At 36.4% G+C, this 13,099-nt stretch overlaps 1 protein-coding gene across 2 annotated transcripts; it reads left to right on the forward strand.

The window, feature by feature from the left end:
* The first annotated feature begins 4,657 nt into the window (after positions 1-4,657).
* Positions 4,658-10,460, forward strand: LOC121992891 (adenine phosphoribosyltransferase 4-like). 2 transcript variants are annotated; one of them, XM_042547513.1, is made up of 6 exons: positions 4,659-4,939; positions 5,247-5,357; positions 7,761-7,853; positions 9,532-9,681; positions 9,957-10,015; positions 10,175-10,460. In XM_042547513.1, the coding sequence occupies exons 1-6, from the start codon at positions 4,843-4,845 to the stop codon at positions 10,226-10,228; spliced, it is 564 nt and encodes a 187-aa protein (XP_042403447.1). In that variant the 5' UTR covers positions 4,659-4,842; the 3' UTR covers positions 10,229-10,460. The 2 variants fall into 2 exon arrangements, with proteins under 2 accessions (XP_042403448.1, XP_042403447.1); XM_042547514.1 differs by lacking the exons at positions 7,761-7,853; positions 9,532-9,681; positions 9,957-10,015; positions 10,175-10,460 and adding exons at positions 5,674-5,842; positions 5,929-6,084 and having other exon boundaries at positions 4,658-4,939.
* The last annotated feature ends 2,639 nt before the right edge of the window (positions 10,461-13,099 follow it).

A 13,099-nucleotide genomic window follows, 5' to 3' on the forward strand; every position in this document is an offset into this window, starting at 1 on the left:
TTGGGGAAATAGTAGGTGTCTATTCGACCTAGGATTTCTGAAAAATTCGAAAGTCAGATCTGGACAGTCTAGAGACTGCCAAACAGTTCTATTAATCAATATATATGGTGCTAATTTTGTTTTGCAATGTATTTTTGGTATTGTGGACTAACGTATCTGGCAAGGAGCGAAAATGGCATAAAAGACTCTAATCAACAGTATTCAAGGCGCCTCCAAGGGTGCTAGAGGTGCCTCATAAGGCATGGTCGAAAGCCCGCGCGGAGAGGTGCGAACTTCGACCCATTATCATATTCTGCAGACCAACCAGAATTTTTGTCAAATATCGGGTCACTTCTTGACCTATCTTGACTTCTTTATCAGCCATCAGGTCCTCCAGATCCAACTGGATTTCAACCTGGTGTCGGATCAGTCAAGTCCTATACACTTGATAGAAAAATTAAATTATAATATATATAACTTTAATTCATTTATTATTTATTAAAACTTAAATTTGATCATTGACGCTAACTATCCCAACATGTATAACATAAGATAATAATATCATAACTATATCATTTTATAAATGAATGGATGGGGGTGAGAGGCTCTTTTCATAAAAATGAAAGGAAAAGCCAATTGCCCCCCATTTAATTATTTTGTAATTCGATTTGCATATTTATTATGTGCCAAAGTTTTTTTTTTTTTTTTTTTTTTGTTTTGGTTGAGTTTGTTTGTTTATTGGATAGCATGCAACCATATCTTTCCATTTTGAAAAGGATCGCCCATTTTGGTGGGGTAAAACCACTTTGTGAGTTTGAAGACCGCCGCAGGGCGCATATTGCCAATATTAAAGGTCTATTTCGTTCCTATTTAGATAGTTTAGGATTAGATAAGGCATAAGGATAGAGTTAGGTGAGACATTCCTTTCACTTTATTAATAGATTGACCGGATCAGATGTGATATGGACTTGATTGGTCCAATTTAGGTGTCGGGTTAGGATGAGTACGATATGATTTGTGATAGGCTGGATTAGGCATGGCTCGTGTTATTGTCTTTAGTCTCTCGGCTTGAATGAGTATAGTTACTTTGTGTTGAACTAAGCAAACCGCATTGAATTGAATTGAATTGAATAATAATAATAATAATAATAATAATAATAATAATAATAATAATAATAATAATAATAATAATAATCTCTCCTCCTTTATTAACTAACTTTGGTGAAGTCTAAAATGAATTTACGTTAATATTCTTTTTTCTATTCACATTAAAAATAATTTCAAAGTTTATTAGTAATTCCACAAATTAAACAATCAGTCATCTAGAGTTCGAGACTCAGCTGCGGCATATTATTATGAATTTTTCTCATCATTAATTTTCTTTGATTATTTTATATAAAAAAATATAGTTCTCTTTAGTCCCACATCTTAGAATTGACAACACTATATCAAAGAAGTTTTTATAAATATTTTAGGACGACAATGTTAAAAAATATATATTTTTAATTTTTTTACTAAGATAAATATAATATTAAATTAAATTAATTTTTTTCATAGGGAAGTCGTAAGGGTGACACTCGAAAATCCATAATTTAGATTTTCAAAAGTCAAGTACTTTACCCTAATGACTGATTTCAATATATTATATTACACACACGTCGCGTGTGCATACTCTTTATAATATCCAACTTTATTCAAAATAAAGGATATATTGGTATTTTATCCCTTTTGGACATTGAAATGGTATGCCCTCATTTTTCACCTTTTTTTTTTCCATTATCAATCACCCAATACAACAAAATAATAGAATAATATAATTTCTATTATCTATGCTCCAATGGATTGACCTAATTAGTATTTGGATGAGTATTTATTCTAATAAATTTTAGGATGAGAATATATAAAATATTGGAACCGATAATACTGAATTTTGATGGTCTTTCAATTGATGTTATTTGTATTTGACAATACTAAATACAATACACGAGGGTAGACTAGATAAAGAAAAAGACAATTGAGTGATTACAAATACAATTCAAAGTAGTTTGTCGCTTAATATTCCATTTTTAGTATCTCTTGACTTGATAGTTCTAAATTGGGCAAACATTATCCTTATGACCTATATCATTAGCACACCTTTAACAAGCCTATGGCACTTTTACGAGTCCAGTCAAGTGTTAATAGAGCCGATAATATTTTGTCGAATGATGGGTAAACAACAATTTAGATGAAGAAATCTTCACTTGAAACCCATCAAAAAGGCTTTATAGTCGTCTAATTTGGTCCATTAAATCTTAAATGAATCCTTTAAAATTATTTTACAGGTAGACGTCATTGTTTCCCATCAATACATGCAAGTGACCTCTTTTCTAATCTGCAAAGAACAGTCTAGAAGACCTAAGTTGCTTTACATGACATGTCATCTTCGTCGATTCATTTGGCTTCATCTATGGTAGAAGTTTTTTTTATTGTAAATCCTAACAATTTACTTTTAGATTGATTTATTGACTTATTGGTATGTAAGCATTGCATTTTCTAACACACAATTAATTAAAAATAATTTTACAATAAAATTTTATATTCAACTCACTGACAATTTTCTTCAAAGTTAATGGTAAATTTAATATTAATAGAGGAGGATATAGAAGGATATTTTAATACAAAAAAATCTCATTTATTATCTTTAGAGCCGTCAATTTAAGTTAGACCTATCGGGTTGGACCACCCCGCTAAATAATTTAAACGGGTTGGGTTGAATTTTATCAACCCAAGTCCGCCGTGGTCCGACCCGCCTAAGCCCGTGACCCGCGCGGGTCGGCCCGCTTGGACTTGGGTTGACCTGCGGGTTGAAAAACACATCTAAGCTAAGTTTTAGGGCAATTTATTATCTTTCTTTGTTATAATTTTGAAATAAAAATAGTACTTTTCATCCAACATAAGTACTCGTTTGTGTTCATTTATATTTAAAATACATGTTTATGTATATATTTAAATCTAGAAAACTTTTTCGAAGTAAAATGTTGAAGATATGAAATATTTTTTAATTTTTTTTAAAATTTTTGATGGGCCCGCGGATTGACCCGCCAAACTCCCAACCCGTCTTAGAATGGGTTGGGTTGGAAATTTCCCAACCGACCAAATTGGCGGATTGGCCCGCCCGGCCCCGCCAAATGGTTAGCCCGCCACGGGCCGACCCGCCCCGTCACGAGTTGGTCCATCTGACAGCTCTAAGGGTGCGTTTGGTTCGGGGTTATTTTTGATAACCTTGGTTATCCATCCAAGGTTATCAACAAAAACCTTGTTTGGTTTAGGTATTCGATGATTCCCGAGTAATGTTCCATGCCTGACACGTCAGCAAAAGGGTCATGCAGCCCCGAATCGGAAAACCTCATAAAACTAAGGTTTTTCTTGATTCCGGGGTTAACGAATTTTTTTACCAAAAATACCCTCGGGTAAGAAAAAACATGGAAAAAAGAAAAAAAAATGTAAAAAAATATTTTAAAATAAAAAAAAATAAAGAATGTTTAATAAATTTTAAAATTTTTAAAAATAAATAATTTTAAAAAATATAAAATTTAAAAATAAAAAATAAAAAATAAAAAATTTAAAAAATTTTAAAAACTTAAAAAAAAAATTTTAAAAATTTTAAAAAATTTATAAAATTTAAAAATTTTAAAAATAAAAAAATTTAAAAAATTAAAAATTAAAAAAAAAAAATAAATAAATAAAAATGAAAATTTTAAAAATGTAAAAAAATAAAAAATATAAATATAAATAATATAAAAACATTAAAAAAATAAAAAAAACACATAAAAAAGTTAAAAAATATACCAGAAAAAGAAAAGTAAAAAAAAAAAAAAAATAATAATAATAATATGTATAGTTGATTTTGTAACTGAGGGTAATACGGTAAAATATTAAACTAAGGTATTTATTAAAACCTTCAAGCAAACAAGTTCTTGTTGCATTACCTAGGTTGAACCAAATAATATTTGGTTATGTTTTATTCCCCATAATCTTAGTTATATGATTACCTGATAATCACATAACCAAAATTATACATGATAACTTGAACCAAACGCACCCTAATTATCTCACATGTCAACTCCAAAACTCCTATAATAAAACAATTAACCAAATGTCATTTTAAATAAAAAATGAAAAACCAAAAAAGAGAGAGAGAATGCCCAAGTAATTCTTAAAACTAAAAAGTAACTTTAAAAATGAAAATAAAAATTGGTCAATAAATAACTTATATAGCTGTTGCCTAGAGAGGAGATGAATTGAGTAGACATGACATTACTAGAGATTAATAGAGCCGGAAGAGTCTCAAACCCTAAACCCCCCTAAACCCTAAAACCAACCAGCGAGAAGAGAACTAGACTTGACATTTAATGGCAACCAGGTGATGTATGCCAGTCACTCAAACACAGATGTATTAAAAACTTCATGAATATATTAAAATAAATAAAAATAAAAAAGGAAAAAAAGTTGAAAATTATTTAGAGGGAAACATGGAAAGAGACTCTTGTAGACTTGCAGGGGTGAGGAATAGCATACATTTTCTTTTTCTTTTCATCATTTTTTTGTTTTAAAAAATAATTTTGATTTTGTATTTTAAATTTTTATTTTTATTTTAGTTTTAAGCCCCATTCCTTCTGCTTATTAACTGCACAAGGAGCCTTTTTTTATTTATTTGGCCTTCTTTCATCCGTTCCTCGTTCTCTCTTCTCCTCTTCTCGCTTCCTTTGGCTTCTCTTCGCAGGCGCGCTCGCTCGGCGCTCTTCCTGCGAGAGGGTCTGGGAGAGTGGGAGAGCCGGAGAGGGAGAGGGAAGGGAGGCTTGAGGCTGGTAGCTGTTCTGCATGGGAGAGATGGCGGTTCGTGAGGAGAAGGAGCAGGACCCGCGCATTCCGCGCATCGTTTCCTGCATCCGCGTGGTGCCTGACTTCCCCAAGAAAGGTCTCGCCTTTCCTTGCAGCTTGGTGGTTTGAGGCGTCTTTGAGAATCCGTCTTTGTGTTTTCTTTTTCGCGTTTGAGGTTTCGGGGGTTTTCCGTCCTTCAAGGTCGTGTTTTTCGTTTCTTTACTTTCCGGAGCGTACGACATCCTCGCCCTTTTTGTTCCTTGGGTGTCGAGTGGGAAAAATTACGATTTTTTGCCACTCCGTTCTTCTTTGTCGTAGATTTCGAAGCTTGGGATGTTAAAATTTTCGTATTTTGGTGTCTCCATGGCCGCTTAGTTCATCTACAATCTAATATATGTAACTAGGGATTATGTTCCAAGACATCACCACGCTGTTGCTCGATCCAAAAGCGTTCAAGGACACGGTCGATTTGTTCGTGGAGCGGTACACAGGAAGGGACATCTGCGTCGTCGCTGGTGAGTTCTTCCTCCTCAGTACCTCCAACACAACACAATGCTGTTTTTCTTCCGCTTTTTAATGACGCATTAGTCTTTGTTGGCTACCTCCCTCCCTCCGCATTAATGCTCGTCGCCCATCAGTATCGTGAGAAATGTCGGTTCTGGGCCTCCTTTTTTTTGCTTTAGACTTTTCTCCCTTTTCTTCTTCAAAAATCGATCATCGATTTCGATGGTGAAAAAGATGGTTTCTTTTTGGCGTCTCGAGTCACCTTTTGGGCAGTGGTAGGGCGCCTGTATTTGACTTAGGCTCTGCATGAAACTGGCCATGTTACAGTAGACCAGCAGCGAGCAGCGAGCAGCGAGCAGCGAGCAGCGGACGACGCCCTGCCGCGCTCATGGTTTCTTTTCTGTATGCCGAATCTGTGCTGGTTTGTGGAGGTGGAGTCAGGCCTGCTTCTACTCACGCTGACCTTGCTCCTCGGTCCCCACTTCGATGTAAACGGGTGAAAGCTTTTCCCACTGTTTCATGGACCTCCATATTCTATTTTTCTGTTATCCATTCCTTTCCTTAGCTGTTTAGATTTGGTAGGTATGATTGTGAACCAACAGCATTTGCGGAGAGTTCTATGCTTGAGATTGCAGCCCTTGGATGTGGGGAATATAATTGTTATTCTCATTTGCTGTCCTCAGATAATAAAACATTGCTCATCTTGGACTGATTTTGTTCCTTAATTGTGAGCGACACTTTATAATTTGAAACAGTGTGCAACAGGATCGAGTATTCATAGGAAGGACAACCAAAGATGGAAATTAGAAGAAGAGAACACTCGCAGCCACATCTTTTTGGATGGAAATAGAAGTTGTGATGATGCCATATTAGGCTCCACTTGTTGTTGCGTGGAGTTTTCTCTTGCTTAGCTGAAAAAACAAATTCTATCACCTAGCTTTGCCTAGTGAAATTTAGAACAAGTTTTACCATGATAAGCTGATATTATCAGATTTAGTTCCATCTAGATTAGATGGTTTTATCTCTATCCTTAAGGGACCAAATCATTTTAAAATATTTATCTGAAAATCATACTATATAGTTTTCTCAGTGTCGTATGGAAAAATCTAAACAACAAACTATGATGTGCATCAAGTGTTTTTTTAGTTTATATTGAAGTAATTAGTGTATTTTTTTTTCTCAACTATATGCTTTAAAAAAATGTCTGATTTCCTTCAATTATTAGCCCTTCTTTAGTGTAGACACCAGTTTCTGCATAATAAACTGAAAACAGGAGGTAAGCATGATAAAGTACTTGTAAGAAAAAGATATTAATCTATCTTTGGTGTGATATCGCCTCAACTATATTTTTTAGTGTTAGGAATTAGTAGGTCAAACCAGATTTGATATTGTTGCTAGCCAGACTCTTATGCCAGATAAGTACTTTAGTGTATATTTGGCTCGTATTATGGATAACATCAATTGGAAATGCTAAGTGTACTGATGTGATTACTAAACATATGTACTATCAATTATTAATGTATTTCTGGACATGCAAGGACCTTGGAGAGCAGATTATGAGATAAAGAAGTCCATATTCTTTATATCAAAGAACACAAAATCTAAAAGTAAGAGGCAACATTGTAATACAACAAATGCTGTCCATCCTCCTGGAGATTTCAGGTTGTTCAACCAAAATATAATATTAACTTTTAAAGACAATAGATGATATGGCAATGACAATTTTAAGATATTTCCCTTTTTTTCATTAGGATGTTAGACGAACAGGAAATTTAGCACCTATATCCTAGATTTTTTGGTTTGTTGCTAACAAAGAGGCATCTTTGTATTGTAAATATTTATAAAATATTTCTTCTGAGTGGTAAAGAGTGTAAAGACTTTCATGTGTTGCTCATGATTTCATTTCAATGTCAGGCTGGAGTAACATCTCTTGTGAATGAAGTGGATTAATCACCAGTCAGCTTATATCTTTTTGTTCCTTCCTCTAGTAGTCTATTAGAGTTCACCCGGTACTTGATTGGTATTTTCTTTCTCTATTACTTGGCAGGAAAAAGGAATCTGAGTTTGAATCTGGAATTAAGGCGTGGACGATTGCAGTTGCACTGAGTTATGGTTAACTAGTGTCTAACTGTAATGATTTCGTGTTTCAAGGGAAATAACAATGACAATTTTGGTCATGCAGAGTATTTTTGAATGGATTCTTGCAACTTTCTGATTGAGCTAAAGCTCCACAGACTTTCATCTTATAGTATATTTCATTAGATCAAACATTTTCTAGTTATTCAAAGTCTGAGAAGCACTGTCTTGGATTTTATTATCTACAACCATATAATATCTGTTTCTTATGTAATTTTTCATCTCTTCTTGATTCTGTTTTTGGAGCAAAGTTAATATGATATTTCTTAATATGACAGGAGTCGAGGCTAGAGGCTTGATATTTGGCCCTCCAATTGCTTTAGCTATAGGGGCAAAGTTTATTCCTCTAAGAAAGCCAAGAAAGTTGCCAGGTGCTTTCACGTTTCACAAACATATGCAAAGTAAAAACATTTTTGAACACAATAGATACACATTTTGTGATATTCTTTGTATATATCCATTTTATCCCATCTTCTGAAATTTGAGAAATGAAGATGTGTAGCTCTTGGTTGGAATTACACAGCTCCAGTATACTACAATATAATAATATATGCACTATGTATGGGTTTGCATGGATTATGGATGGACACTAGTTGATCTCGGCATCAGTCATCTGACTTATCTTCATCCGATACTGCTTGTTTTACCTGCATGAATAATAAATTATTTAGTAAATCTGGATAAGTACACTGCATGGAATTAGCCATCTTGTTTCCTTGCTACATCACCTTTATCGATCAGCTTGAGGCCATTTTTTTTTTGTAAAATGGCCTGACCCTTTTCTTTCCATCTCCCACAGAAATTGTACAGACTGGTGAATGGTTTATGGTGTGACAGATGATTTGAGGCCACACAGTTCATTATCTTTTTATTTTATTAGAACAGTGTAAGGGAGAATAAACATTCACCTGTTTGCATAGATAATAATAATTTTAGGATACATTGACACCAAAATGATACAGATGTCAAAACACACTGACAAGCAAGAAGAGAGACCAAGCAACAAATAGGAAAACATGCAGCTCAAGGAATAATAGCTGCAATATTGAGAGAGGAAGATGAAACTAAAGAATGCTTGCTGAAAGAAATCCACATATCTGTTACTTGAGCCTTAGGATTGAAGAAGAATGATGCTTTGACACTTGTCCAATCTGGCAATGAAAAGGCCAAGCCGGGAGTACGGTGCTCCACCCTACCAACCTGTCTGGGATGAGTGTTTCCTCTCCCAAAAGCCACCCTTTTAAACATTGGCCAACTTACAGAAAATGTGGTCGACCATGGTTGAAGCAAGGATACATTATATCCCATGTAGTTATAGCAAGGCCACAGACAATGCATAGGTGAGTAGAACTTTCTTCAGTGTGGAAATCATTCCTGGCACAACGAACACAATGAGGATCGAGTGCCATCAGTCGCTTCATAGCAATTTATTAACTTGTCTTGTTTGTAGGAATCTATCTAAGAATATAACTCTAACTCTTCCATTCTTTTTACTGCACAAGGATAGTAGATAATCATTTCATCAAAAGAGGATGGAATTCATATAAATTTTAGAGAGTAAGAAGAGGAAGAGAGTTTTTAAGTAGCTTAAGTGAATAGAAAGGAAATATTGATGTACTTATAATTGCCACCAATTATGTTATCACAATTATCCTTCACAGTTTGATTGAATTGCAGAAAACGATAACTTATCAATATTTATTATCTATTCCTTTTACAAGCTCCAACTTTCCCCACAAAATCAGAAGTGATCCAGAATGCATTTTTTATTTTTGTAGATTAGTAATTCCAACTAAATCAAAGCAAGTGGTTCTTGGAAGAAATTTGGCACAGATTAAAAATTAACTTTGCATCGATAGATTAGATACGTTACGCATTTGTTCAACCAAAGGGCATAGTAAGATAGTAGTCCAATGAGAAAGTATCATGTATGATAAAAATTGCTGAAGTGGGCATTATTTTCTAGTTTCAACTTGGAGATTGCAATTTTATAATTTATATTTATATGCCATCTTTTACTGAACTGCTGGGTCCTTGTACAATGTGTAGGTGAAGTGATCTCGGAGAACTATATACTCGAGTATGGCACTGATTGCCTTGAAATGCATGTTGGGGCAGTCCAACCTGGTGAACGTGCTCTAGTTGTCGATGATTTGATTGCTACTGGTGGAACTCTCTGTGCTGCCATAAGTTTACTTGGTACGTATGGAAAATCCTTATGAAATAGGTTGCATGCTTAGTTACCAAGAACAACGAGTCGGTGTGATTTATAGGCATTCCAAAGTAAATTACTCTTAAGATAAGAGGAACACATTATACAATTTCATTACTTGAAGTTAAAGAAAAGAAAAAAGACAGTCAGGCTCAACCATTGACATATGAACTTGTCTGTGAATGATATTTTTCTCATGTTTGAACATTGAGTTTTCCCTTCTTACCACTAATCGTCTCTGTTCAACTTTTCCTTCCTGCAGAGCGAGCTGGGGCAGAGGTGGTTGAATGTGCATGTGTGATTGAACTTCCAGAACTCAAGGTTTGTTCTACATAATCTCTTCATTAATGTTTTCTGTTCTCTTTATCGAACCTTTTTGAGATTGTACCGCAAAGGTTTTCAAATGCTATTTGATTATGTAAAAGCTATTTAGCATCTAATCCGATATCTTATAACTAGAGTTTGCAACTTGTTGTGCAGGGTCGTGAGAGGTTAAATGGTAAACCTTTATACATACTCATGGAGTCCCGCTGATTGTTTAGCCGATACGATCTGAGATAGTGTATATTTTAGGATTTCATTCCCAGTTTGATTACTCGTAGTAAAATTCAATTAGTTTAGCACGATACTGTTTGCCTTATGAATCATTTCTACTTAAGAGGATTCCAACTGTTGCAATTGAGATGTTTATTATTCATATAGTGCTCCAATGCAAACAACAGCACTGCAGTCAGTATTACAAGTGTGTTTTGATTGATCTTCTTTATCATTTTAATTGGCAAAATAACAATTATCGCATATCATTGTTAATAATTTGTTTTTGTTTTTGTTTTATTTAATTTTTATTTATTTTTAGCTGGCATCAGTTTAGCAATTTTACTAATTTGTTGGAGTAAAAAGTGATATTGTTTATTCTAAGTGGTCTAGTATGGTTGGTTTCATGGTAAAATATAGAGTATTTTATCCTAGCGTAGGGATTGGAGGTGGTATCAACTCTTGTGGGGCAATTGATTTGTTTTCAGGTATTCATAGCAATTTGACAATGACATTGTGTATATATATTATTCGATGCAAAGTGAAAAATCTTACTTGGGTTTGATGTACTTTGAATCTTCTTGAAAGAGAGGGGTGTCTTTAGAAATGCGGAACAGGTGATGTATGTTTGTTGTCAACTCGTGCTATAAGGTGTTCGGTTAAGTCTTGCAATGAACACAATCCTCGTGTTTAGTTGCTATTATTAAGTTTGGAATCTTGAATAGACTCTCGGTGATAAGCTAGAGGATGGTGAGGATGACGTCAAGTCATCATGCCCCTTATGCCTTAGGCGACATGTGCTACAATGGCCGAGACAAAAGGTTGCGATCTTGTGAGGGTGAGCTAATCTCAAAAACCAGTCCTTAGTTCGGATTGCAGGCTGTAATTTGTTTGCATGAAGTCGGAATCGCTAGTAATCGCCAGTCAACCATATGATTGTGAATTTGTTCTTGGATCTTATACACATCGCCCGTCATACTATGGGAGTTGGTCATGCCCAAGTCGTTACCTTAATCGAGAGATCGTGTATACATGTTGTGTGTGTAATATAATACATAAATACACGTAAATTTTATAAAACAAATACTACATTTAATCTTAGCTAAAAGACCACCCATAAATCGGGTAAGGGTGTGTTAAATTCATGCAATAGTGTTGATCCTGTCCGAAGGTCGATGAGATGGATGTTGGGGATGTGGCGCTCCCGTTGACCTCCTGTGGACTTCGCTCCAATTCTGCAATACAGACAGTATTAGTGCCGAGCCAGGGAAAGGGTCCCCGGCGATGACCCTCCGACGCTCAAGTCAGTTTCCAGCGAAGAAGAAGAAGCAAAGAGCGGAGCAACAAGAAGACTGTAGTGCAACAATAAAATATTGCCTACCTCCACCGATGCTTGGACCCCTTTTATATAAAGCTCCTGTAGCGTGCATGCACGCTTCCCAAGATGGGCATGTATCCTTAAGTTTTCCTTGAAAAAATTCATCAATAAAGTGTCCCTGACACAGTATCTTAATAGACCGAGCATATTTCTGAAATGACAGTAAAAGCTTCCGCCGTACGATCCTTTGTCTGATCATGCCGCCTGTTAACGACACTAGCTCCCAAAAGGATATCAAAAGATAGCTTGCTGTGTCTGTTGTTTGGTCGAGCGGAATAGTCACTCAGCCGGAACTCCCCTGTTCACGTGCTGTCTGCTGTCGGGCCGAGTGGGATAGCTGCTCGGCCGGAAGTCCACTGCCCACATGCTCTATTGCTGGGCCGAGCGGGATAGCCACTCGGCCGAAAGTCCATTGTACTCGTGCTCGGCTGATGTTGAGTTTGCTGCTAGTCGGAGCGGAAGAGCCGCTCGGTCCGGTTTTTGCATACTACTCCCTTTGTCGTCCTCTTATATGAGCATTGGGTGCTCGGCTCATGGCCGAGTCAAAGGTGATCTCGGATCGGGCCTTTTTCTTCCCGATCGGAGCATGCTCGTCCGGTCGGCAAATGACTTCCAAGCGTTGACCGTCTTGATTTTGACCTCCTTTGACCTCTCGCCGTGGCAGCTGGGTGAGGCCCTATATTATCACCGCATCACAAGCCTCCTCTGTTGGTGCAACCTTAGGTCAAGGTTGACCTGGTTGACCAGACTCGAGTTGACTTGACTCGAGTTGTGTTTTGATGTTTGACGAGTTGTGTTTGACAATGGTTGTATCTTGATGTTTGACAAGGATACAAGCTTGGGAGATTGTGGGTGCAACCCGTGGTCAAGGTTGACCTAGTTGACCCGAGGTGAGTTGACCTTGTTAGGATCGATGATCGCGGCTAGAGAGGGGGGTGTGAATAGCCGACCCCAAATCGTTCGTTTCTTCCTACGAATTAGGTTAGCGCAGCGGAAATAAACAATAGAAACGAAAATGAGAAAGACAAACCTCAAACAAACCGATGTAACGAGGTTCGGAGATGATGCTCCTACTCCTCGGCGTGTCCGTAAGGTGGACGAAGCCTATCAATTTGTTGGTGGATGAAACCCCGGAGAACCGGCTAATGTATAAACTCCTTATGGGTGGAGAAACCTCACCACAAATCCTTTGCAACAGCAATAAGGAGTACAACAAAATAGAACAAGAAGAACAAGACTAACAGAAATGTGAACAACAATTGCTTGCCTTCTCGTCGGAGTTTTTTGATGAAGCAGCAGCTTCACTGCTCCTAGAATCGCTAGAAAACCAGCACGAAAGCTCACCCGAAGCTTCAGCACAATGAGAGCTCAGCAAAGCTCTAGAGTAATAGTAGCAGCAACCAGGAACAGAGAGGAAGAAGAAGCTCTGTAGAAACACTTGAACTCCTTTTATAACCTGCGAAGAAGACACAGCAGAAACTAGCCGTTGCTAC

The sequence above is a fragment of the Zingiber officinale genome, chromosome 6B, assembly GCF_018446385.1.
Source record: "Zingiber officinale cultivar Zhangliang chromosome 6B, Zo_v1.1, whole genome shotgun sequence".
Lineage (NCBI taxonomy): Eukaryota > Viridiplantae > Streptophyta > Magnoliopsida > Zingiberales > Zingiberaceae > Zingiber > Zingiber officinale.

What these genes read in the sequence shown, in the direction of transcription:
- LOC121992891 (XM_042547513.1), top strand. Translation starts at nt 4,843, where the DNA reads ATGGGAGAGATGGCGGTTCGTGAGGAGAAGGAGCAGGACCCGCGCATT. An exon ending in GCCTGACTTCCCCAAGAAAG is followed by an intron (nt 4,940 to 5,246) that starts GTCTCGCCTTTC and finishes ATATGTAACTAG; the next exon opens with GGATTATGTTCCAAGACATC. An exon ending in TGCTGCCATAAGTTTACTTG is followed by an intron (nt 9,682 to 9,956) that starts GTACGTATGGAA and finishes TCCTTCCTGCAG; the next exon opens with AGCGAGCTGGGGCAGAGGTG.